Raw genomic sequence first — 23,362 nt, forward strand, 5'->3', positions numbered from 1 at the left:
GGGAACCCATGCTGTACTGTACTATGTACTGTACATCACTGGGTCTATTTTGCATCAAACAATGCACCATGTTAACACATACTGTATGTCTAGCCACAATGTTTGCACCCAAACTAGTAAAAACGTGAATGTGATAACTATATTTTGTGAAAGGCACAATTTTTTTTAATTCATCACTACCCAGCATTTATAAATGGTGTCTTTTATTAGATGTGCACATATTTTGTTGAAGCTGCAATCCATAACTTTTATGTCCTATCCAGAATTTGAACCTATGCCTCCTGCTTGAGAGACCAAATGTCTACTGCTCATCAAGAGGCAATCCCAGCTTGAACATGAGAGATATTGCACTTATGAGCTCCAGGCAGTACTACTTGTCAACTAGTAATCCTACTTGACACCAGGGTCCACATTTGTCAATGAAAGCGTAGGGAGACCACCTCCAACCACTGCAGATGGGATAATTATATTGTATTAATATACTCTACCATGCAGATTGGTTAAAACAACTATTTAATTCATTAAAATGAGTTCCAGATTGCAGCTTTAACATTTATTAGCAGTGGAAGCCCAGAAACTGAGGACCACTTTCATCACTGGCATAATTTCACATGAGAAGTCACTGCCTGGCTGTCACTTGATGATCTCCTCTCTGCTGTATGATTACCCCATTATTACAAAGAGAATTCTCCAGCAGCAATCTATTCTTATAGCTGGTTTCTGCTTCTTGGCATCCGGTGCTGTGTTGTGCATAATTGCAGTCTTTGTGAAGAAGATCATGCACCAGTAGCATGACATGGAAACAATGCTAACAATGTACCACTGTTACTTAAACTCTCCATTGAGGATTGGCTGAACTCCAACTGGTAATTTCTGGTGTTTTGTTTTGTTTAGTTTTTTTTGGCCAGTTTGATTAGAGATGATTGTCATGAAGACTTGCTCAGGTTTGTGGACAGCGTGTCTACGGTAATGTGTGTACACCAAGGCAAAGAAAGTACACACCAGCTCATATAAAATGTTGATCTTCAGCTTGGGACACAAGCTGTCCGTAGGCAAATGGCTTAATTGTTATGTCATCAACACAGTATTACAGCCTTACCTTGAGTTTGTTCTCCTTTCGGTTGACAATGACAGCACTGATCTGCTGGTCCATGAAGATGAGGATGGTGACGAGGAGAGCAGGGACGAAACTAGCCACGTATACCCACCATGGGTTCTTACCAAACGGCATTATCAGCCAGCCGCGGCCTGGCCGAGTTGGCTAGAGGGTACACAATAATATATAACATTATAAAATGGGTTAGTCAAATCACTCATCTGACTGGCTGATAGGTGTGGTATAATAACTATACCATGGCTAAGAAGTCTGCCTTTATACAATTCTAAATTACTCCACAGCCAAGAACAATACTAAAAGGACAATGGCGGCTTGTCTGTAAACAATCTCTGTTTCACCTGCACAGTCCAACAGAAAGAGTTTCTGGTAACATTTTAGGCGAGAAATAGGCCATAAAGTTGCTCAATATTAAAGTACACTAATAAAGTAAAAGCCAAAAAATCTCACACTCACAAATACTCTTACTACAGTACATATTAACAGAAAACGCTCAAACAATTTGTACTTTTCCAAAGGCTAGTAAGTAGTTTATGTCTGCGGTTGACAAAATTATAACAAATATTTAAAACTGAAGTGTACCCTTATTTCTGTGGGAACGATTAGTTTGGGAGTTGCTAGACCAACCAACATGTCCAGCCCCACAAATGTCATGATGGACATGAAGATGGAGAAGTCACTTATAAGTTTCCTGATCTGATGATAGCACAGAAAAAAAGATGAGAGAGAGCGAGAGAGAGGGAGAGAGAGAGAGAGAGAGAGAGAGAGAGAGAGAGTGGGGAGGGGGAAAAAAACGATTAAAATGACATCCACCAAATGTCATTCTATTTCCTCCTCAGAATCAAAAGTGGAGCCAGAGTGTGTCAAATAGCCTTGGTGTGGAGTGATAGAGGGCTTATTTTCTCCCTGTCAGCTCATGTGACGAGACAGGATTCTGGTTATGTGAGCAGCATGTAGTGTCAGATATTTGAGGAGACCTAAACAGTTATTGCTGAAGATCTGAGGAGGAACACTGTTCCAGAGTGGACAGTCCACTCCACTCCATTTTACAGGATCTGGATGTGGCTGCAGAGGTGTTAACCACATCACCACTAACAGAGGCATGGGGAAGGAACATTGTTGACTGGAAAGGGGGTTCGACGATATATAGAACAAGAGAGGATGGACGCAAACAGACTGTGATAGGAAGGGATGGAGAGTGATAAGAAAACATCTATCTACCTGTGAAAAACTGAAAAAGCACAACTTAATTTGTTCCATGCTCTCAGAATACAATTTTTTAAAATGGCTTATTTATGCAATATTATTTATAACACATTTGCAAAGTGCTGTTCATTGAAAGGATCAGTCGGATTAGAAATGATTCAAGCCAAATTGGACCATATGTTGTCCATTGATCAGCTCACCTTGGTGGGGAAGTAAGGGCTGAATTTAAACTTCTTGAGGGTGACAGTCATGGAGTAGGTGCCAAAGAACAGGATGAAGGACATGAGAGCCAGGTCAGGGACATATTTGCAGGTCTTTCCCACCAGGGAGCCTCCATACTTCACACACTCCTTCTTACTCAGTTGGGTCCAGTCCAGTGCTGTAAAATCCAACTGGCAAGAGAGACAACAAGGACACAGGACAGAGAACGGGAGGAGAGAGGGGTACAAATAAAGGAGGTTTATATTCAAGAAGAAGAGTTATAAGAAGGTGAGAAAGAACGAGAAATACATAAATGTGAACAAAGGAGAGCAAAGTAGCCTTATTTTTCACATACTGTAATGCATCTATCTCCACTGGCTATCTATAAACAAAATGTTTAGCGCAGTGAGGAACTAAAAGCCAGTAAAATCTATTATACACATTCAACTAAAATATGAATATTTTATGACAACCTCTTTGGAACATAATTGTAGCTTACGGCAAAGAATAAAAACAAGCACTTACCCCAAAGAGAGCAGAGCTGTTATCTGGAACTGGAACTAAACCATTGAAGATCATTGAAGCCACTGTTTATAAATTGGGAGATTGAAGACAGAGACAGGAACAAAATAGAAAATGATGGGATAGAAAAGGGCAGTGAAAAACAAAACAGGAAAGAGAAATGGATAACAGACATTAGTTACATAATGAGAATTCAACGGCTGGACTCTGACACTACAAAAAGCACACTGAGTCCCATGCATAAAAACTAAGATATACTCACTCGGGGAAAAAAGCAGTCAGTGTTTGTCGTGCGGTGAAAGCAAAAACAGAAGACAAATCAGTTACAGAACTCAATGTCATAACTTTTCTTCTGTTGAAACCAAAACATGAAATGTGAGTGAATCTACAATTGATCTACATTCTATCTAACTAACTATCTGTCTGTCTGTCTCTCTTTATAGCTAGTCATCCACCCATCAATCCACCCATCCACCCACCCATCCACCCATCCATCCATCCATCCATCCATCCATCCATCCGTCAGACGAGGGTTGAACTCACGTGGGCTTGGGGCCAGGCATTCACACTTGTAGGCTGTGACATAGTCAGGCTTAAAGTCAGTGTTGATGGGGTAATACTTGAAGGAGCCCACCATCTTTTTGATGGCGTCGGAGATGAAGATGAAGGAGATGAGGCTGGAGAAGCCCTCCTCTGTGAATCGCGTCATGTACTTGATGACGTAGCTGGCGTCGCATGCCACCAAAATAAAGCACTGCAGGCAGGAGTGCATGCCGATCCACAATCGCAACTCCATGTAGTCGATGCTATTGTTCCTGAGTTAAAGGTCAGAAAGAGACTCAAGATATGATAAGGCAAGACAAGACAAGACACCATACACCGGAGGTAGGTTGATTAGTGTGATGACCACATAATCTGAACATCCCTTGTTTAGTTCTGGTTGGAGACCTGTGTTGAAGCTTCATGTCTCACTAAAGTATTATGTCTAATAAAAACAGCATGTATGATTAAATCAAATTTATCGGGTATGGTTAGGGTGCCATAAATATGCTCAGCAGACAGTACAGTAACTGATTGACTGTCCTCTCCATGGCTTCACTACATGGTTCATTTATTACATATTCAGTGTGTTCATAATACAATTTTAATGAGACCATTTAATATGTTCTAAAAATACGCATACATTCTGGATGGCAAACTCCATTAGTGGATTAAATTAATGGCACAAAACTGCCACTTTTTGGAGCTAATGCTCATTCATCAGAGTATAAACTACACTGAGGCAAGACAGACATAATATGTCTGTCTGAATGCATTACATGAGTGGAAATGTTACATGTTCTGTTTAGTTTGTCAGTTGTTACCATTCATTGTGCTTCGTGCCATGGCAGCAGACCAGACTTCACAATGGGACAGTCTTGAACTTAACCACATTATCCCTGACGTCCCTAATTTGTGCATGTCATTATAGGCGAAACATTTTCAAAAGGTAGTCCGATTTTTTTGGTGTGAAAATAGCGCACCTACAAGCTCACAAAACGTCACAGGTTAAAGCGGATGTGTGTCATCTTTGGGTGGAGAGATGGATGTATATCATGTATGTGTGTGTTCATGTATGTGCGTGCGTGCGTGCGTGCGTGCGTGCGTGCGTGCGGGCGTGCGTGCGTGCGTGCGTGCGTGCGTGTGTGGTACAGTAGGTGGAACATGAATCGTTATCCCCAGCTTGACCCCTGCCTGTAAAATGAAATCATGGCAAACTGTATTGTGAAAGTGACAAATAAGGTCACAGGCATTCAGCAGACCACTCTCGTGAATGTCTGTGAAATAGAAGTGCTCCATAAAGCCCAGAGAGCAGACACAGACCGCCCCGGTCAGACCCAATGTGGCTGAAATAGAAGCCAATCTCTCCAGGTCACGGGTTGAGGCAGCCACAGAGTAAATCAAACACACTACACAATCCAGAGTGCTAATTTAAACTCTGAAAGTTGGATCCAAATTGGATCCATAGGTTGCGGACCATAATTATGTTCAGCTTGTCACTTCATGCCCCTATTACTTCAGGGGTCATTTAAGCCATTCAATCCGGCAATCCGGCAATCTACAAATGTCTTCTGAATCCTAACAGGTTTCTGAAAAACTTATGTCGCTATAAAAATATCAGTGGTGCTCAAACCTTTTTCATGTCAAGGTCCCCCATTTGGCCACGGACCCCCATATCGAAATATTTAGTTCCAGGGACCGCCAGAAGCAAAGATTTGAGTTACAAATCTTGGCTTTAAAAAAGATATATTCAAAGATTTGCACAAATGTTCAAGATTTTTCAAAAATAGCAGATGTGCTGCGCTACGAGCTTGTAGATCTGCTATTTTTGATTAGTCAAAGTATAGAATAATGGTTATAGCTAAAAATCTAAAATGACACAGATGCGTTCCTGGTCTTAATGGGTTAATGACCTATACTTGTTGATTTGTTTCACTCCACTTCGGGGGGTGGGGGGGGGGGGGGTCAGCGGCTCACAAGGTAGAGCGGCCGCTTGGGAATCGGAAGGTTCCTAGTTCGATCACCGGATCCCCCCGGCTCGGTGAGTGTCGAAGTGTCCTTGAGCAAGACACTGAAAACCTAACTGCATCGCCATGAGCTTGTTGGTGCCTTGCATGGTTTCCTCCGCCGTCGGTGTGCGAATGGGTGAATGTAATGTACATTGTAAAGCACTTTGGAGTTTTGATTTATTTTGAAAACAATGACGTCACCGCAGGGCATGGTCAAGGCCAAGGTTGCCCGGGTTACAGGGTATTTAACCTGTCCCTAATCAGGCGCAGGTGTTGCCAGTGGCAGAGGCAAACAGTTTTTGACTGTGATTAATGAGTCTCACCCACCTGGTGCACAAAGTATATTAAAACATTTTCAAATGATTTCCAAGCTATGTGACCCAGGTGCACACAAATGTATTCAGATACTGTCATTCATAATTCATACATAGCAATATTAAATATGCTGGCAGCGTGCATGCTAAGAATATCTGATGAGCAGAAGCAATTAATGTTTTACCTGACCTGAGCCCATTATTAATGAAATAGTTGGACTGGACTCTCATAATTATAACACTGAACATCATTTGTATTTTGTTTAATTCCCCCACAATTAGATATGTAGCATTTTTACTGGTGCCGTCAATTAGTGACCATATCTTATAATTATACACCATATGAGTCATAAGGACCTAAGTTCAAACACATCATCTCTTACATGTCTCCCATCTCTAGGTTTTCTCTACACTCACACTAAGTAAAGCATAAAATGTCCCCAAAAAAAATATGCAGCATTAGAGCATTTTTAAACGATGACTTCCCTACAACAACAGTGATTCGTTGATGTTTCTGCCACATACATGCAGTACTACACAGTTAGCTACTGTATAGGTGCAGGATAAAAGTCAAGATTGAAGGAAATGGATATCCGCACCAGCTAATACAGCTCCCAATACTCCCAATGACTAGCAACATTTAAACCCAACAGCATGTTCATCAGGCAGATGCCTGTTGGGTTGAAATGTTGCTATATAAATAAAGTATTGACAGCTGTATGTGGATATCTGTTTAATTCAATCTGTCATATCCATTTCCCACAAGACACCATAACAAACAGAGCATCCACCGGCTGTTAGCTGCTATTCTGTTCTGTGTACAGCTGTGGGTTATTGTGTCTCAGGGGCTCATGAGGCTCACTTGCTGAATTCGTAGAGCAGCTTTTCAAAGATGAGGATGGGTCCTGTGGAGCTGAGGATGATGAGGGGCTGACCGCCAAACACACAGAACACTGTCCCTGCCAGAGCAGTACCCAGGAAACTCTCCATCACACCCTGAGAGAGGGAGAGGAGGGGGGGCATGAAGAAAGATACATGAGCTGTTATGGAAAAGGATTCTGTGGAATGGATAGACAGACAGACAGACAGACAGACAGACAGACAGACAGACAGACAGACAGACAGACAGACAGACAGACAGACAGACAGACAGACAGACAGACAGACAGACAGACAGACAGACAGACAGACAGACAGACAGACAGACAGACAGACAGACAGACAGACAGACAGACAGACAGACAGACAGACAGACAGACAACGACGATGATGATGATGATGATAGAGAACTTCTGGGAACTCAGATTAATGATAGACAGACAGAAGTGGGCGGTGTGTGTGTGTGAATGCATTAACGGAAGTGCAGTATTCAAGTTGACAACATGTGATCAATCACAGACCTCACCACTTAAGTGATTCCCCTTTGTGTTTGTGCATGTATGTCTTTTTGTGTATGTATGTGTGTGTGTGTGTGTGTGTGTGTGTGTGTGTGTGTGTGTGTGTGTGTGTGTGTGTGTGTGTGTGTGTGTGTGTGTGTGTGTGTGTGTGTGTGTGTGTGTGTGTGTGTGTGTGTGTGTGTGTGTGTGTGTGTGGGTGGGGGTACAGTAGGTGGAACATGAATCGCCATCCCCAGCTTGACCCCTGCCTGTAAAATGAAATCATGGTAAACTGTATTGTGAAAGTGACAAGTTTGAAAGTTTGTGTGCACATGGGCGTGCGAGTGTTTGCAGTACATGGGGCTGCCTGATTATCAAAATGGACCTAACCTAACATGAACCAAAGTGCAGTGTGCAGTGTGCAGTGTGCAGGTGCATGAAGCCAGTTGCAGTTGAAAATGTGCTCCTTGTCATTTCACCTGATAGTTGTCAGTAGCGTCTCCCAGCAGGCCTCCAAAGGTGATGGCATTGGTGATGCAGCCCAGGTAGATGAACAGAACAGCAGAGATGGACTGGATGTGAAAACCTTCGTAGATATCACTGGGAAACCATGGCAGCTTCCTCTTAATGTCCAGCCACAGACCACCACAGAACCTGTTTCACACACACACACACACACACACACACACACACACACACACACACACACACACACACACACACACACACACACACACACACACACACACACACACACACACACACACACACACACAAAGTAAGCACATGCCTGCTCACACAAGCGTGCATATGCAAACCCACAGGACCGTGCACAAATCATGATTGTTTTGATCAACCCTTAGCCTGTGCTCTGGCTCATCTAAATGTAGCAGAATGTTTTTGTTTTTTTTAAAGTCACTTTGTTTTAAACTGTATGTGGGCAATCAAAACTCCAGTAAACAAAAAACTCATAGATTCCAGCCAAATAATTATTCAGTTCTTAGAGCCTGATTTGTTTCTCCACTTCAGTCACCTCCAAACCAAGGTGAAATAACTTTTAAAATGCCCCTTTCATATATTTCCCTTGAGTCTCCCTGCAAGGCCAGATAAAGAGAGACAACACATTTGGTGGTGTTCCATTGATTGCACTGTGCCAAGCAATTAATCAAACACAAATAAAACTGCTTCATACGATTGGCAATTAGATTTAAAATGACTCTTTGACATTCACAGCAAAGATTTACAGGCATCTGCTGGGTGAAGTTTAGAAGTTTGGCCAAATGTAGGTTAGGTGACAGGTCAGACACAAATCTCACCATTTGGTAAACATAGCTGAAATCAAGTTGAAGTAAACTTCCTATTTTGCCAGCTTAAATCACAGACACAAATGTCCTCTCCACTGCCAAGTACAGATGGGTTCGGACTTCGGAGCCTAAATCGCCTGCCTCGCTAAGTGTTTTTGAGCCTATACCTCCCAGTGAATGCCAACTCCTCTCCCAGTTCATGAGGTACAGGCATCTCCTCATCTCCATCTCCACCTCCTCCAGCTGCACCGTTCATTAGGCCCTGCTCATTTACAGACTTCCTGTGGAGAGAGATACAGGGATATATGAATGCAGTTTAGTCTTTTGTTTTTCTTTGGCTAAAGGTTCAAACTTGCTACGACATGTTAAAGTTGTTTTAAGAGTTATGACTTCTGAAGATATAAATTAAATATGTCTGAGTGGGAAGAACGTTTTTTTCCCCCTTTATACCTGTATTAAACAGCACCAATCTCAAACATTTGACACAGGTATAGCTAATTAAAAAAATATATGAACAAAAATTATGAAGTAAAAAGAATAAAATGTACTGAATGAAATGAACTTGAACACACTACATATTATGCAGGAGAAACAGAAGGCTTTCTACAAATGGGTTTTGGGTGAATTACTGCATCAGCTGAAGATTTTTCAAACCTTTTGTCAGCCGAGGGGACCTTCTTTGGAGGCTCGATGCGGATTTTGGGATCCCATTCTCCTGGTGGAAGCACGATCACCTCGTCCAAAAACTCATCAATTCCCGCGATCAGATCCTCACGATCTCTGGCCTTATATGCTACATCACTGAAGAGCTGGAGATTGATAGAGAAGTAGCCGAGGGAGAAGCATTATTGGAGGGTAATGTGTGTGTAGGAGGGGTGTAAGAGAGAGCAGCAATCGAGGGACAGGAAGGAATCGGTGCAATCAAAAAGATCTGCAATCTTTTTGACAAGCCCATACACAGTAAAAAATCACCAGTGACTTTTTGAGTACAGACTGTACAGGGGCTGTCCATTACTTTGTTCGAAAGACACAGTTAATACATTCAGAGTGAGAGATACCAAATGCCTGCCAGGTTCTCTCAAAGACCTTATGAGTTATAGATTTCTTTGTGTGATAAATATTGAAGTCTTGACATGAGGCTCGGAATTCTAAGTGGCTCCTCTGCCAGAGATAAGCAGCAGCAATTGTGACTGTGACAGGAGCGAAACAGGATGCAGGTCAGTGTCATGAATCAGCCTGAAACTAGGTAATCTGCCAGTTTCGCGGTGATATGTGTCTAGAAGCCCCGAGGGGATTATTATCTCACTTTCACACAAGAGAAGCTGTGCGGAATTCTCGGCTCCATGACAAGATCTTACCCTGGACCGCTAATATTGCTCCACTATAAACTTTGATGTACGGCCCGGAGGGCTGGCGTAGCGGTCCGGGCACCTAGGCCTAACAGAATGTTGCGGGTTCAAATCCCGATACCGATAAAACCTTTTGCTGCGTGTCACCCCTTCTCTCCCTCCCCATTTGCTGTTAGACTACTGTATACTATCTAATAAAGGCAGAAAAAGCAAAAAAATAAATAAAATAAACTTTGTTGTACGTCAAATCACCAATCATCAATGTTCCCCTATTTTTACAATAAATTTAGTTTATTTTTTCAGAACGTTCAACGCTATTATGACCTGCACAGAATAGGGTAATGTGGTTAAGCCCTAAGCCCTATGTGGCATGATGACAGGCCTAAATTGTCATGCCCAAAATTAGGATGCCAGGTTAAAAGTGCTTAATACACAATATAATTGCATGAAATCTTTGAGGGTCCTAAGCAGTGTAGGTTCATCTTTCTTCAACAACAGTGCATTGACATAATTCTCATTTGTTTAGCATATTTCCATAATAATTTTTTTGTCTGTTTAAAAAAAAAGTGGCTGGATACGAGCATGCTACCATGCTTATCTCATTTCTTGTGGGATCCAGTACTACTAGGTAACTTTAATGTTACAACTTACAAGGTAACAAGATATTATGGAAAAATAGCAGTATCTGTCAATCATAAACAGAGAAAGCTGGGTGTCTTCAAATATTTACAAATTTGTTTTATTTTTTGATCTATCATACCTTCCTGCCTGACTCTATCTGTTCTTCTATTCTTATTTTTTCCAATTTTGAGAATGCTGGCTTTCTGCCGTTTTGAACAAGGTTTTGCATAGTCTGAACCACTACAGCCTGTCAGTCATGCATGCATGCATGACTGACATTGACAGGCAGGTCCATCAACACATTTCAAGTTCAAGTTCATAGAGCCTCCCTGATTAGTTGAGGGATACTAGGAGCAGCGAGATTCGGAGGGCACAAATACAGAGGTATGGTACAACACAGAGGCAATGATGCTACTTTTAATCTTGTGTTTTGGTAATGATGTCGTATATCTTAAATGCAAGGTAAGTGATATATGTCTTGGGTAAAAACAAAAGGTTTTTGTTAAAAGGTTAAAGCACTATATTCTAGTAATCATCGCTATAGAGTGTTTGTTCCATCTCTTTAACAAACAGAAGGAAAGAAAATCTGGTGGGTTGCAAATTTCAGCCAATCAGGAGAGAGTTCCCATTCATCCGCTTAAATTTTGTGTTCCAGTTCCAATTTTGTCTGCTCATTTCTTTGTGCCATTACTTCCAATTGTATTTGTTTATCCTGTGTCCTGTATGAATTTTCCTGATTGGATAACATTTGTATCCTGACCTGAAAATTTATTTTCTGTTTCCTAAAGAGCTGGAGAGACGGAGAGACCCCTGTTACTGAATAAAACACTCTATATCAATGATTACTATCAGAATATAGCGCTATTTAAAACGTATTTTAACAAAACAATCACTTACCCAACCTTTAAGAGGAACACTTCAAGTAAAAACAATATATATATGAAAGAAGAAGAAGAAGATAAGGATGGCCACTTACATCATCGACCATGAGGGTTGCGATGGCTCGTCCAATCTCATTATAAGACTTAGCTTTTCCCTGGGGGCCCAGCAGGACAAACAGGAACCTGACACATCAGAGAACAAAACAAAGGTCAAGTACGTGTGTCTGTGAAAATGACCTCATTAGACGGAGGCGACAGACAGATAATAGTCAGGGCAGACACATAATAATAATAATGAGGCCGTACCTTGTGGGCACAGCAACCTCGGTCAGGCCTCCTAGCGTAGTGGCTTGAGAGAGACGCACAAATGCTACAAAGGGCTTATCCAGGAAGTCCACTTCGCCCACCAGCACGTTTGAGGCCTCGGCATTTCTGGGTATCTTTTTCATGAACTTGTTCTTAAGCTGCAACGAGAGAGCGGCGGGACACAAAGTTAGGTCATCATGTCCAAATGTTCAAATGCAGCTCAGCTTTCTCCCCGACTAAGTAAATGATCGTGTTCTGGCAGGCGAGTTAGCTAAAACATGATTGAACATTGAAGTTCAGCTGTTTTCGGAACAATCTGCGACTGTCCTGGACTGGTCTGTGAGAATATCATGTGATGGTCAATTCACCATCACCATCTTATATGGGAGAGTTCTGCTGGATAGTAAACCAGCATAGGTCCAGTCCAGACCATCAAAACGTAAACAGTCAAAACAAGGTGTAAACTGGAACTAACAGCCAGGACTGCACCTTCAACAAAGCCCATGTTTATAGAACACAAGCAAAAAATGCGGCAGGTTTGCCAGGGTTATTGCATGGGTGAAATAGTCTCTCTCTCTCCCTCCCTCTCTCTCTCCCTCCTCTCTCTCTCTCTCTTGCTGATCAAGCTCTCCCCCTCTCACCCCTGACCCCTCTCCCCCCAACTAGCCTGACCTGTGTGACACAAGGATGTGGTGTAAATTGGACAACGGTTCAATATCAATGAACGCTCAGTGTCGATATCCACAGCCTGTATCAGCTGCTACTGTACATGTGAGGTGGCATGCACACGGACGGGACAGTGACACGTTTCCCCGATGCCGGTTTCATATTGATCCATACAAAGTGTCATGTGTGTAGGAACCCCACATAGATGAACACATAGTAAAATCCTTAACCCTGAGAGTTTGCAAATGTGAAAACTCTCAGAGTTAGAAATGGATAAATGAACACTGAGGATTTTACTTTGCAAAGCAGACAGGAAACACAGAAAGACAAAAAATATCTGTGTACAATACATGTGTATAAAAAAAGTATCCTGTGCAATCACACACATGCATGCACCCACGCAAACACACACGCGCACGCACGGGGCACGCACACAAAGACAAATGCACAGTGCACAAACTAATCCACATGCTTCCACTTTATATAATTGCACATTCATAAATACAAACACAGGCACACAAAGAAAGGGAATCAACAAGTAGAAAAGCACACACATTCAAAAACATTTTAAAACCATGTGTAGGGCAGAAGCGAACAACAGTGAAAGCCTATTCCAGTGTGCGGACTCTATTCTTTCACACACAGAAAGGGACAAATACAGTAAAAAGTATATACACATGCACTATACGCACTCACACACTGACAAAATTAATCATACACACACACTTCAAAATAATTGCTTGTCAATTGTTAAGTGACCTGGAGAAGGCATATAAATACTTCCTTACAATCCCCAGCCTCTGAACCAATCACAGGTATTTTCGAGAGATGCTTGTTCTGGCAGACTATACCTTTCATTTAATTAAACCATTTACACAGTGTCCTCCAAATCAAATCCCCATTCACACGAAACCCGCTTATTTTTGCGCGCTGCCTCTCACAATCCTTCTGGCAATACATTTAAGCGTGACCTGTTCCAACACAAACCTGATCTGTCTCGTTTTGTGGCTTTGTAATCCCAGATAACAAGGGCATGTCCTTACATTGCCACAGCTCCTAATGGCACTGTATTGAACCCTCCCTACAAATGAGAGAATTATGTAGCTACATGCCGCTTCCATCACTGTCTGTAACCTATTCTACAATGAGATATTGATGAGTGCTGGCACAAAAAAAAACCTGCTTCTAGCTGCTTCATTGGACAACAAATGCAATACAGCACAATCCCTTAGTGAGAGGTTATCTTGCCAATAACAGGCGACAAATGGAAAACAAAGGCATCAACCCCCTCTTTATCCTCCCGGGAGACATGAATACAGATAGCCTAAAGACAAAAGATATGTTGAAAACATTACTTTTACATCAAGCCCACATTAGGTAATGGTTATCTGTTTCTATAAATGCATGATTTTCTAATGTTTTTGGCTTTAATCAACCCATATTATTAGTGTGGTTGCCCATATAGGCAACCACAATATAATAATATTAATAATAATAATAATTGCCCTTTGGGCAGTGGCCTACTCGGGGACCGCACAAATTGGGGATGATGCCAGTTAGGAATGCATGCTCCACTCGGTAATGCAAAACGTGTTGTACCTGTTGTCAGAGAACTCGCTGTACCTGTTGTTAGAGAGCCCATTGTGGTGCCCGTTACCACAGTACTAATAACATGTAAGTTGGGAAAGCGTGACCCATTGTACATATTGTACTTGTTGTCAGAGCACCCATTGCACGGATTGTCCAGGTACCTAATGCGGTACACATATGATGTCATCAAAAACGCTGACACTTTGATGACATGGGCATAACTGGAAGACGGAGAGAAACGCAGACAGACGGACAGATATACAGATACAGTCCATTTGTGCATTGCTCTGTATTGGAATGGACTTCTATTGTGCACGGTGCTACCACTTATATTGGTGCAGTGGCAAAAAAGTTACGCATATTTGGGCTAATCCTTGAGGCCGATGGGTTGGGGCCAATCAAGGAAGCCCAGGACAGACAGACAGGCAGACAGGCAGATAGATAGACAGACAGACAAACAGACAGACAGACACACACGCAGCAGCACAAAAGTGATGCAATGCTTGGCCAAACCGTGAGGCCGATGGGTTGGTTTGGCCAATGAGCGAAGCCCGGGACAGACATACTGTACACATACACACATGGATGTCAGAAATGTATAGATGTTATAGCAGCAAGTACTGTAAAGATACAGAAGAAATACTGTCACTACATGATTAAATTGTTCCTATTTTGACCACTATTTAATGAACCCTGCAATTGATTGATGTCAGTCACCTGGTCAGGGCCGGGAGTATCAGCAATGTCATTCATACTTCTACTCTGGGCATGACCTGGAAGGAAACACAGCACAGAAATACTTCAATTTGCATCGCATTTACTTGATCGCAGCTTCAAAATGATATAACCTCTGTTCCATATCCACAAAAGGGGGACAGTCAGACAAACTGACAGACACTCACGCAGGCGACCGTAGCTAGCAGATTGCTGCTGTTTAATGCGGAGGTCTTCAGTGGAACGGGCCCCTGCTCCACCTCGGGACGGTGCAGGACTTCGATCTGATGGGGGCAGAGAAACGCACAAGAACAAAGCAGTGATGAGCTGCATTCATGTCATAATGGGAATTGCAGCACATATGACGTGATTACTCAGAGCGACAGGGCAGAGATTGAGTTTTTACTTTCCTTTTTGCTTTACTTTTGCTCCTGACATCAGAAACTAAAAGTCTACCACAAAATCTTACATACATGCAAGTAGTTTTCACAACTTGGCATGAATGGTATTTAAATAGGAAAGAAATGTTTCAACTGACAACAAAGAGCTTCAATGGCCATCTGCTACTCAACATTGCACATGGGCCACACAGCAAAATGCAGCCTAAAATATTATGTTGGGGTTTCAAGCCACATGGATTAGGGATGTGTGTAGCGACTAATTTCACTGCTGTTTAAAAAAAAGTTTTGTAACAGATTACATGGCTAGTCTTAAATTAAGGAAACACGCAGAAAACTGCCATATTTTGATCTATGAGGCCAAACAACGTTGGACATGGTCATGATATCAAATGATTAAGTTACAAAATGATTAGGCTTCATTCACAAAATGTGAAAAGAACAGAATGTGGACAGATTGCTGTTGCAATAAATCAGCGCATGGTAAATATATTCAGAATGCCCATTTTCTCTGGCCAAGATGGCACACTGGCCTGTTGTTTTCCTCCATAAAAGCTTTTAAGGTACAATTGTTCTTTAATCATTACTGTTGATGATTTGCCTTTGTTGTGATTTAATCATTTGTCCTCAGTGAAAAGAAATTAAGAGAATAACTATGTTTTTATTGGTAATTGCTATGGCAATAAAGGGCCACAAAATAATTAAGCATGTGACCCGCGGGCCTCATGTTGAGTAGCGTTTAGTAGATGCAGGTAGGTTGAGTGTTTGTTCAGTAACAGAGGTCCCCTGTTTCTCCAGCTCTTTAATAAACATAAACTACATTTTCAGGTAGGTGACAGCATTTCAGCCAATCAGGGGAGAGTACCCATTTATCAGCTTCAATTATAGTGTTCCAGTTAAAGTTTTGTCGGTTAACTTCTTTGTGTCCTCACTTCCAATTTCACTTGTTTAATCTATATATCCTGTCTAAAAGGTTCTCTACCCTGATTGGATAACATTGGTATCCCGACCTGAATGCATTTTCTGTTTATTAAAGAGCTGGAGAGACATGGAGACTCAAGTTACTGAACAAACACTCAATGAGTACTAACAGTATGTAGTACATGTACTACATAGGGATTGAATATATTGACTTCTCTTAGGCGAGTATGCTTTGACAAATGGTCTAGCGGGGTCATTAAATTGGTGCATACTTATTATAACCAATGAAGTGTTTTTCCTGAGTTCCACACTAATGATATAATATCCATCAGCGCCAAGATTCAAGTATTGATAGCCTGCTGTATAATCCGTCACCAACATTCCGTTGCATTAGAGCCCATATCTAACCAGCAAACAACAACAAAAATCACATCTCTCTTCCAATTTATCTGGAGCAGTGAAACGATGTCTGCCCGGGACTCACACGTACAAAAAACACATTATGAATGAACCATTTAGCCCTATTTAATAGTGAAAATAGCCATTCCACATGCTCACAACACGGCTCAATGTAACACATTTTGAGCTTGTAAATCCGCTATTCTCATTCTGTCTGAAAAGTTTCTTAAAAGTTTTAGAAATTCAGATTTTTTTTTATTATCTGAAAATCTATTGAAATAGACAAATTGTAGGAAACACAAGTAAAGGCGATTTATTACTCATGTCTAATGCATGTACAATAGACTGGAGGATGCACAGGAGAAAACTGCTGTGTTTTTGTGGTGGGTGGGTTAGTCTAGCCTGGTAAACCCTCCCTCCGGAAATCTCATTTGTAATTTATTTCTTCCTGAAATCAAATGGAAATGAGATTTTCCGGAGGGAGGGGCTTTACCAGGCTAGGGTTAGTCTTCTGCTGCTGTCAAACTTGCAGATAAACATAACTAGAGGTTCGCTCTGGTCCATAGCGTTAGAAGGAGTTCTCCTTAACGCTATGGTACTTTCGGTTCTTTCCCCTCGCACCACGGTAGCACAGCCTCTCGTCTGTAGCAAAAAAAATATATACACTTTTGCTACTCACCAAAACAAAGACGGTTTTATGGAGTTGAAAGCCTACTCTACTAAGTGGGAACACTCTGAGCCCCCCACCTCACGTCTAAAATACACTTTTTGACCAGAAAGGAAAATATTTCACCGGAAGAAAGAATCTGGTCAATAGGGAAATTCCATTGACCAGATCTGTAGAGGGCACTGTGGAGTAACCAAAAAGTGGAAAGAATCGAAAGTACCATAGCGTTAAGGAGAACTCCTTCTAATGCTATGGACCAGAGCTAACTAAAGGTCATGATATCTGACCTCTAGTTCTAGTTCCCTTTATTTGCCAAAAAGTAGATTCGTGATATATAATGATTCAGATAAATAAAAAATAAAAAACATTAAGAGACATAGTGGAGGAAATGAAAACATGCAGAGAACCAAATGGACTCCCACAGGTCTGATTTGCTCCATTCGGTAGACTTTTTTTTCTCACTGCATTGTGAGATAAAACGGAGCGAATCAGCTGGATCCCAGGCTAATAGTGTACAACTGTACAACAGTTGTGGGAGTCCATGGCCTAATGAAATTAAAAGGTTTGAGTGCCACTGAACTAAACAATTACATTTGTGACGTATGTACGTATTACGTCACAATTTTTTTTGACAATGTTTATTGTTCAAATTTGAAACTCACTGGGAGTGGCAGGGGCGCTGGATTTCCCCCCCCTGTTGAGCATGCCCTTCTTGGTCTGGTGTTTGTGTTTCCGTAGCAGCACAAAGCTGATCTGCTCTCTCAGGTCTGGAGATATCAAGCCCTCCTGAATCTGCCGCTCGATGATCTCATCTGGAAAATACAGATTTGTATTTATTGACAAAAATTCACATACATGACCATATACTGTATTTCTATCTGTCAAAAGGACAAACACAAAAAAGCATGAGAGCTTATTACCATTGTGGTCCTTTAAATGTGTGTGTAACTGAGTGTTCTTTTCTTGGTTTTTTTTGTACTATAGTACAATAGCAAAGAATAACATGGGTACTGTAATTAGATGTTCCATCAAAAGTTGTCTTTGTTGTCGGCTTTATATATATATATTTTTTCAAATTCAGAGATCGGATTATCATTCCTCCCTGAAGTCTGAATAAAAACCTTGCCTGGTGATGAGAAGGAACCCAGACACTGTCAAAGAGCAACTTGAAACCACCTTCAACCCAAATACCTTTTCTTAAAACATTGGAATAGTATTGGTTCATGAATTTTCTAACCTTAGCTCTACAAATCAAGAAAACACAATGACATCCGTGAGTTGCATTGCCTGCAGTGACTCAAAGAGCACTCTGTGAGCAGCTTTACACCTGAGTCTGTGTTAAAAACTAAAGTAAAACTTTACTTTACAGTGAACATGTAATAAAACAATGTGACCAACCAAGAAAGTTTGATGCTGAGTGAGCTGTCTCATCTGGGATGTTTTGGTGGCCTATAGCTACATACCACACCCATCACAGACAGTCACAGACCTAGTTCATAGTACATTCTGTATATTGAATCTTACTCCATAGTTTTACATGTACAGAAAGACTCTCAGGAAAGGACCACCAGCTACATGAATTTAATTTAACTGTAATGTCATAGGTTGGAACCGGATTAATGACTGTCATTCTCTCCACTTCATCTTCTAAAGTACTGCTCTAATTCGGTGAAAATGTCTTCAAATGGCCTTACAAATGCAATAGCCATAAAGACAGTGTGAGCATATAATCCTTCTTTAATAAGATAATATTAAACTGAATGGTGTCTCACCAACGATCTGAGGTAGTGAGTATCCGTCCAGGTCCAGTAGCACTGTGCCTGTCTGGAGACATGTCCTGAGTTCAAACAGACTGTGCAGGGATAGAGTGGACACATGGGGCTTGCTCCATCTTTCTCCCCCCGTCTCTACCTTCTCCTCAAACTTCACCCACCTGAAGCAAAGAATTTATCATCATCATGTCAGTTTCCGAGCGATTTGAAATCCACAGGACACACCTGGGAGGTTTGTCTTTGCACAGGAGAATACAGGCAAAGTTTGAACATTGTCATAGCAGGCTTTTCTGAAAAAAGTTAAAAGGTGCATGGTGTGTGTGTGTGTGTGTGTGTGTGTGTGTGTGTGTGTGTGTGTGTGTGTGCGCGTGTGCGTGTGCACGTGTACGTGTACGTGTACGTGTACGTGTGCGTGTGCGTGTGCGTGTACGTGTGCGTGTGCGTGTGCGTGTGCGTGTGCGTGTGCGTGTGTGTGTGAATCATCCAGTCACCTGGCAGACTCCTTCCACTCCAGCTCATCTCCTTCGCCCTGCAGAGTGTCCATCTCTGTGAAGAGTGTTGGGTTGGGCTGGTCATCTTCCTCGCCCAGGATGTAACGAAGCCGCTCCGCAGCTGGAGACACTACAACACAAACAACGCAACATTATTTTCAACTTTGACAAAGATCCACACACTGCCAGTTTTGGACATACAAGGTTTCCACCGACAGCGACAAAATACTTTTGCTTTGTTAGCATGCAAGGAAAGTCATTACACAATACCAGCAAGCAAGCGAAACTTCACAGATTTTTTACCTAAATCCCATTGTTCTGATGTGAGGAGATAGTTATTCTATATTGTGTGGGAAAGAATACCCGATGTCTTCTGTGTAGTTCTGTGTAGGCATACATTCCATACGCTCAAAATCTGTGAAGTTTCCCTTTAAGATCTTAAGTACCTGTGGACTTGCAATCTCTATCTTATTAGACTAACATTGTAAATACTTTCACGCATCCTGAGGCAATCAGTGCACTGTGTAAATATATAGATCATTTGCTTGTTTCTTTAATTGATCCCCCCCCCTACTTCTTCTTCCCTTCTTTTTTTCTATGGAAATAACAGAAACGATAGAAACATATTTCTTTTTACTTATGTAAACCTGTGATGTGACAACCATAAGCTGATTCTGATTCTGATTCTGTGCCATCAACTCAAACGTGCCACTTTAACAAGGATATGACAGCACAAGTTGACATGCTACTCTAGCCCAGAATATACATACAGTAGGATGCATAGCAAGTGCTACCTATATGTTTTATCAACGTCTTGGAAATCTGGGTTGGCTGTAGTCCCAGGCAACCATGTGCCATTTCCCATGACATTGTTGTGCCAAGAAGCTTCCTTAATCCAATTCTTGTACCTGCTAGACAAAACGCAATGTGAACTTTCTCAGCTATGCTCCAGCTCCTGGCATGCATTTATAATAAAACAAAAATCTTAAGGCTTTATGTTTTTTATCTGTGAGCCAAAGTGAAAGGAATCAGTGGATGAACATCTCTCTAAAAATTTAACAATGACAAAAATGAGATCATTTTCAACAAATGTGATATACTGTATATGTTTTTTATATGGTAGGGTTGGAAGTCTGACTCCCTTGAACGCAGTCAGTAATCTTTCCTCTAAGATATTATGGCCATTCTTATTCTACAAGAAGTAAATTGGGCGATTACCATGCTCCCTTTATTTGCTAAAAATGTAATTAGTGATATATAATGATTCAGAATGGTAGAGATAAACCTTTAACAAAGATAATAAAGGTAGAGCACAATACTTCTGTTTTAGCTTAGCAACAATTGATTTCAACATCCTCTTACAAAATAAAGTTTTGAATTCCTGTTATGTTGTGTCTGACTGTGAATAATGATTCCTAGTTAGGGAATTTTAGCAATATGTGTGGACCATCTGTGAAAAAATGTACTGCCAATAGCTTTCTTCACCAATGTGTTCTTATAGGTGTCTAGAATCACCTCTCAATTAATGTAAACCCAAATCCTCGTGGAAAATCCTGGAGAGCCAATCAAAGTTAAGGAGCCCAGAGGGCTTGGGTGAAAAATATTTCTTCTATAAGTCTAAAATGAACTTGTGAGGTGTCTAACTAGGGGTTTTCAGGGGTGCTGAATCCATTCCAACCATTATTTTTTAGTAAAAAATGTCTCCCTGGCCATCTAATATTGGTATATTGGTTATTGTTAGTGTATAATCAGTGTATAATCAATGGTAGGGGATTGGGGTGTTGTTGAATTGATTCTATTCTGAAAAATAAAATAAGAAAATATTGCTAAACACTTGATAAGAGTGTACACCTACTGTGCACATGCTCAGTGGGATACACTGTCTGCATGTGGGGAAGGAGCGGGAGTGTTGCATCCTGGCAAATATGTCTGGACGATTTTAAGGTACGGTAGTGTATCTACTTTTTGGCATTTATTTTCCTCTGCTGGCAAAACTTTTGATTACTGTGAATTTAGATGTCAATTTTCTCTAGCCTATTGCTTACATTGAACAACCATTAGTTAAACAATCATGACACTTGTCTTTTATTAGACAACATGGAAGAGGATTCTGTAGCTTGTGGCTTAAGGTGCTTCATCTGTGGTGGTCCTGAGACTGAGATTCAAAAGCTCTCAAAAGTCGCCCAAAAAGGCTATGCTCAGATGTTGTGTTATTCTGAGAGTGTGGATGATGCAGCATTAATCAGAAGACTTCATGAGGACTGGAAAAACTGAGATGACCCCAAACTAAGATACCATTTGGAATGCAAAACCGAGCTATACAGTCGTGCAAGAAGTATATCCACTGGATATCGTAGTTGCCACTTGCAGATTTCAATCCTATTCTATGTTGTGAGTGACATCATAATTTAATAAAAACTTTAACATAATCTATTCTTTAGAGCAAGATGAGCAAGACCAACGGCCAGACAGGAAGAAAAGACGCAGGGCATTGTCTGGGTCAAGTAGTTCAAGTGCTAGCTGGCACACTTGATCTACCATAATACTTGCATCCTTTGCAATGAAGGTATCAATGTTGGCACATTGAAAAGAAACCCTGGTAAGTCTTTTGTATGTAAGATTCAAATGAATTTTGATAATTGTTTTTCTTGCTCCTCATTGTAAGGCTTCCACTCAAAGTCAAATAATTTAATCATGCACATACTGTATGTGGCTACCTTTTATCCAGACAGAGCTTGGCAGTTGTATCGTGCACCTGATAATGTCTACCAGGACCGACTGAAAAGGAGTTTGATGCAGAGAGCAAAGCGACGAGGTGATGACTGGGGACTTGAAGTCGCTGGTCGCCTGGTGGCAGAAGAGGCAGTATATCATATTCGATGCAGAAGAGACTTTGAGAACCCTGTTACAAAGTCTGAGGTAACATTATATGGATACACAATACAGCTGTACAATACAACTCACATTTCTTATCCTCAGGGAATAACTTTTTAATAGTGAAACTTTTGACTTCAAAATAATTCATTCTGCAAGATTGATATGGGTCCAGGAATGAGGGGGACTAATAAGGATAAGAAATGTGAGTTGTATTGTACAGCTGTATTGTGTATCCATATAATGTTACCTCAGACTTTGTAACAGGGTTCTCAAAGTCTCTTCTTCATCGAATATGATATACTGCCTCTTTTGCCACCAAATCTATAATACCAGACAGGCGACCAGCGACTTCAAGTCCCCACTCATCACCTCGTCGCTTTGCTCTCTGCATCAAACTCCTTTTTAGTCGGTCCTGGTAGACATTATCAGGTGCACGATACAACTGCCAAGCTCTGTCTGGATAAAAGGTAGCCACATACAGTATGTGCATGATTAAATTATTTGACTTTGAGTGGAAGCCTACAATGAGGAGCAAGACAAACAATTATCAAAATTCATTTAATCCTACATACAAAAGACTTACCAGGGTTTCTTTTCAATGTGCCAACATTGATACCTTCATTGCAAAGGATGCAAGTATTATGGTAGATCAAGTGTGCCAGCTAGCACTTGAACTACTTGACCCAGACAATGCCCTGCGTCTTTTCTTCCTGTCTGGCCGTTGGACTTGCTCATCTTGCTCTAAAGAATAGATTATGTTTAAAGTTTTTATTAAATTATGATGTCACTCACAACATAGAATAGGATTGAAATCTGCAAGTGGCAACTTTCATCACAATGAAAAAAAACGTACGATATCCAGTGGATATACTTCTTGCACGACTGTATAGCTCGGTTTTGCATTCCAAATGGTATCTTAGTTTGGGGTTCTCAGTTCTCAGTTTTTGGGCGGTGAAACCGCCCCTATAAGTGAGATTTGGAAAAATGTACATTTTCCTGCGCTGTGATCTGGGCCCAGGAAATTTGTAGAATTATCCTGCGCTGTGATTGGCCAATCACAGTCTATTCAGGACTGTGATTGGCCAGTGTCACATGACACATGTGCATAGCCCTATATAAGAAAG

The 23,362-nt window shown here is 41.2% G+C and overlaps 1 protein-coding gene across 1 annotated transcript in view; it reads right to left on the reverse strand.

Annotated features, from left to right (window-relative positions):
- slc4a5a (solute carrier family 4 member 5a) overlaps positions 1 to 19,429 on the reverse strand; it is a gene marked incomplete at its 3' end in the record, with an annotated part of 25,960 nt that extends 6,531 nt beyond the window's left edge. Inside the window, exons 1-16 of the mRNA XM_080433168.1 lie at positions 19,362 to 19,429; positions 18,871 to 19,031; positions 17,761 to 17,910; positions 14,902 to 14,997; positions 14,717 to 14,772; positions 11,744 to 11,901; positions 11,533 to 11,620; positions 9,241 to 9,395; positions 8,754 to 8,867; positions 7,762 to 7,936; positions 6,769 to 6,902; positions 3,587 to 3,858; positions 3,047 to 3,108; positions 2,521 to 2,712; positions 1,697 to 1,810; positions 1,100 to 1,261 (exon numbers count right to left, since the gene is read on the reverse strand). Of these exons, the coding sequence (XP_080289294.1) occupies positions 1,100 to 1,261; positions 1,697 to 1,810; positions 2,521 to 2,712; positions 3,047 to 3,108; positions 3,587 to 3,858; positions 6,769 to 6,902; positions 7,762 to 7,936; positions 8,754 to 8,867; positions 9,241 to 9,395; positions 11,533 to 11,620; positions 11,744 to 11,901; positions 14,717 to 14,772; positions 14,902 to 14,997; positions 17,761 to 17,910; positions 18,871 to 19,031; positions 19,362 to 19,414 (2,142 nt within the window). The 5' untranslated portion in view covers positions 19,415 to 19,429. The remainder of the gene's footprint in view (positions 1 to 1,099; positions 1,262 to 1,696; positions 1,811 to 2,520; positions 2,713 to 3,046; positions 3,109 to 3,586; positions 3,859 to 6,768; positions 6,903 to 7,761; positions 7,937 to 8,753; positions 8,868 to 9,240; positions 9,396 to 11,532; positions 11,621 to 11,743; positions 11,902 to 14,716; positions 14,773 to 14,901; positions 14,998 to 17,760; positions 17,911 to 18,870; positions 19,032 to 19,361) is intronic.
- Positions 19,430 to 23,362: the final 3,933 nt, after the last annotated feature.

The sequence above is a fragment of the Gymnoscopelus braueri genome (genome assembly GCF_963280865.1).
Source record: "Gymnoscopelus braueri genome assembly, chromosome: 7".
Taxonomy (NCBI): domain Eukaryota; kingdom Metazoa; phylum Chordata; class Actinopteri; order Myctophiformes; family Myctophidae; genus Gymnoscopelus; species Gymnoscopelus braueri.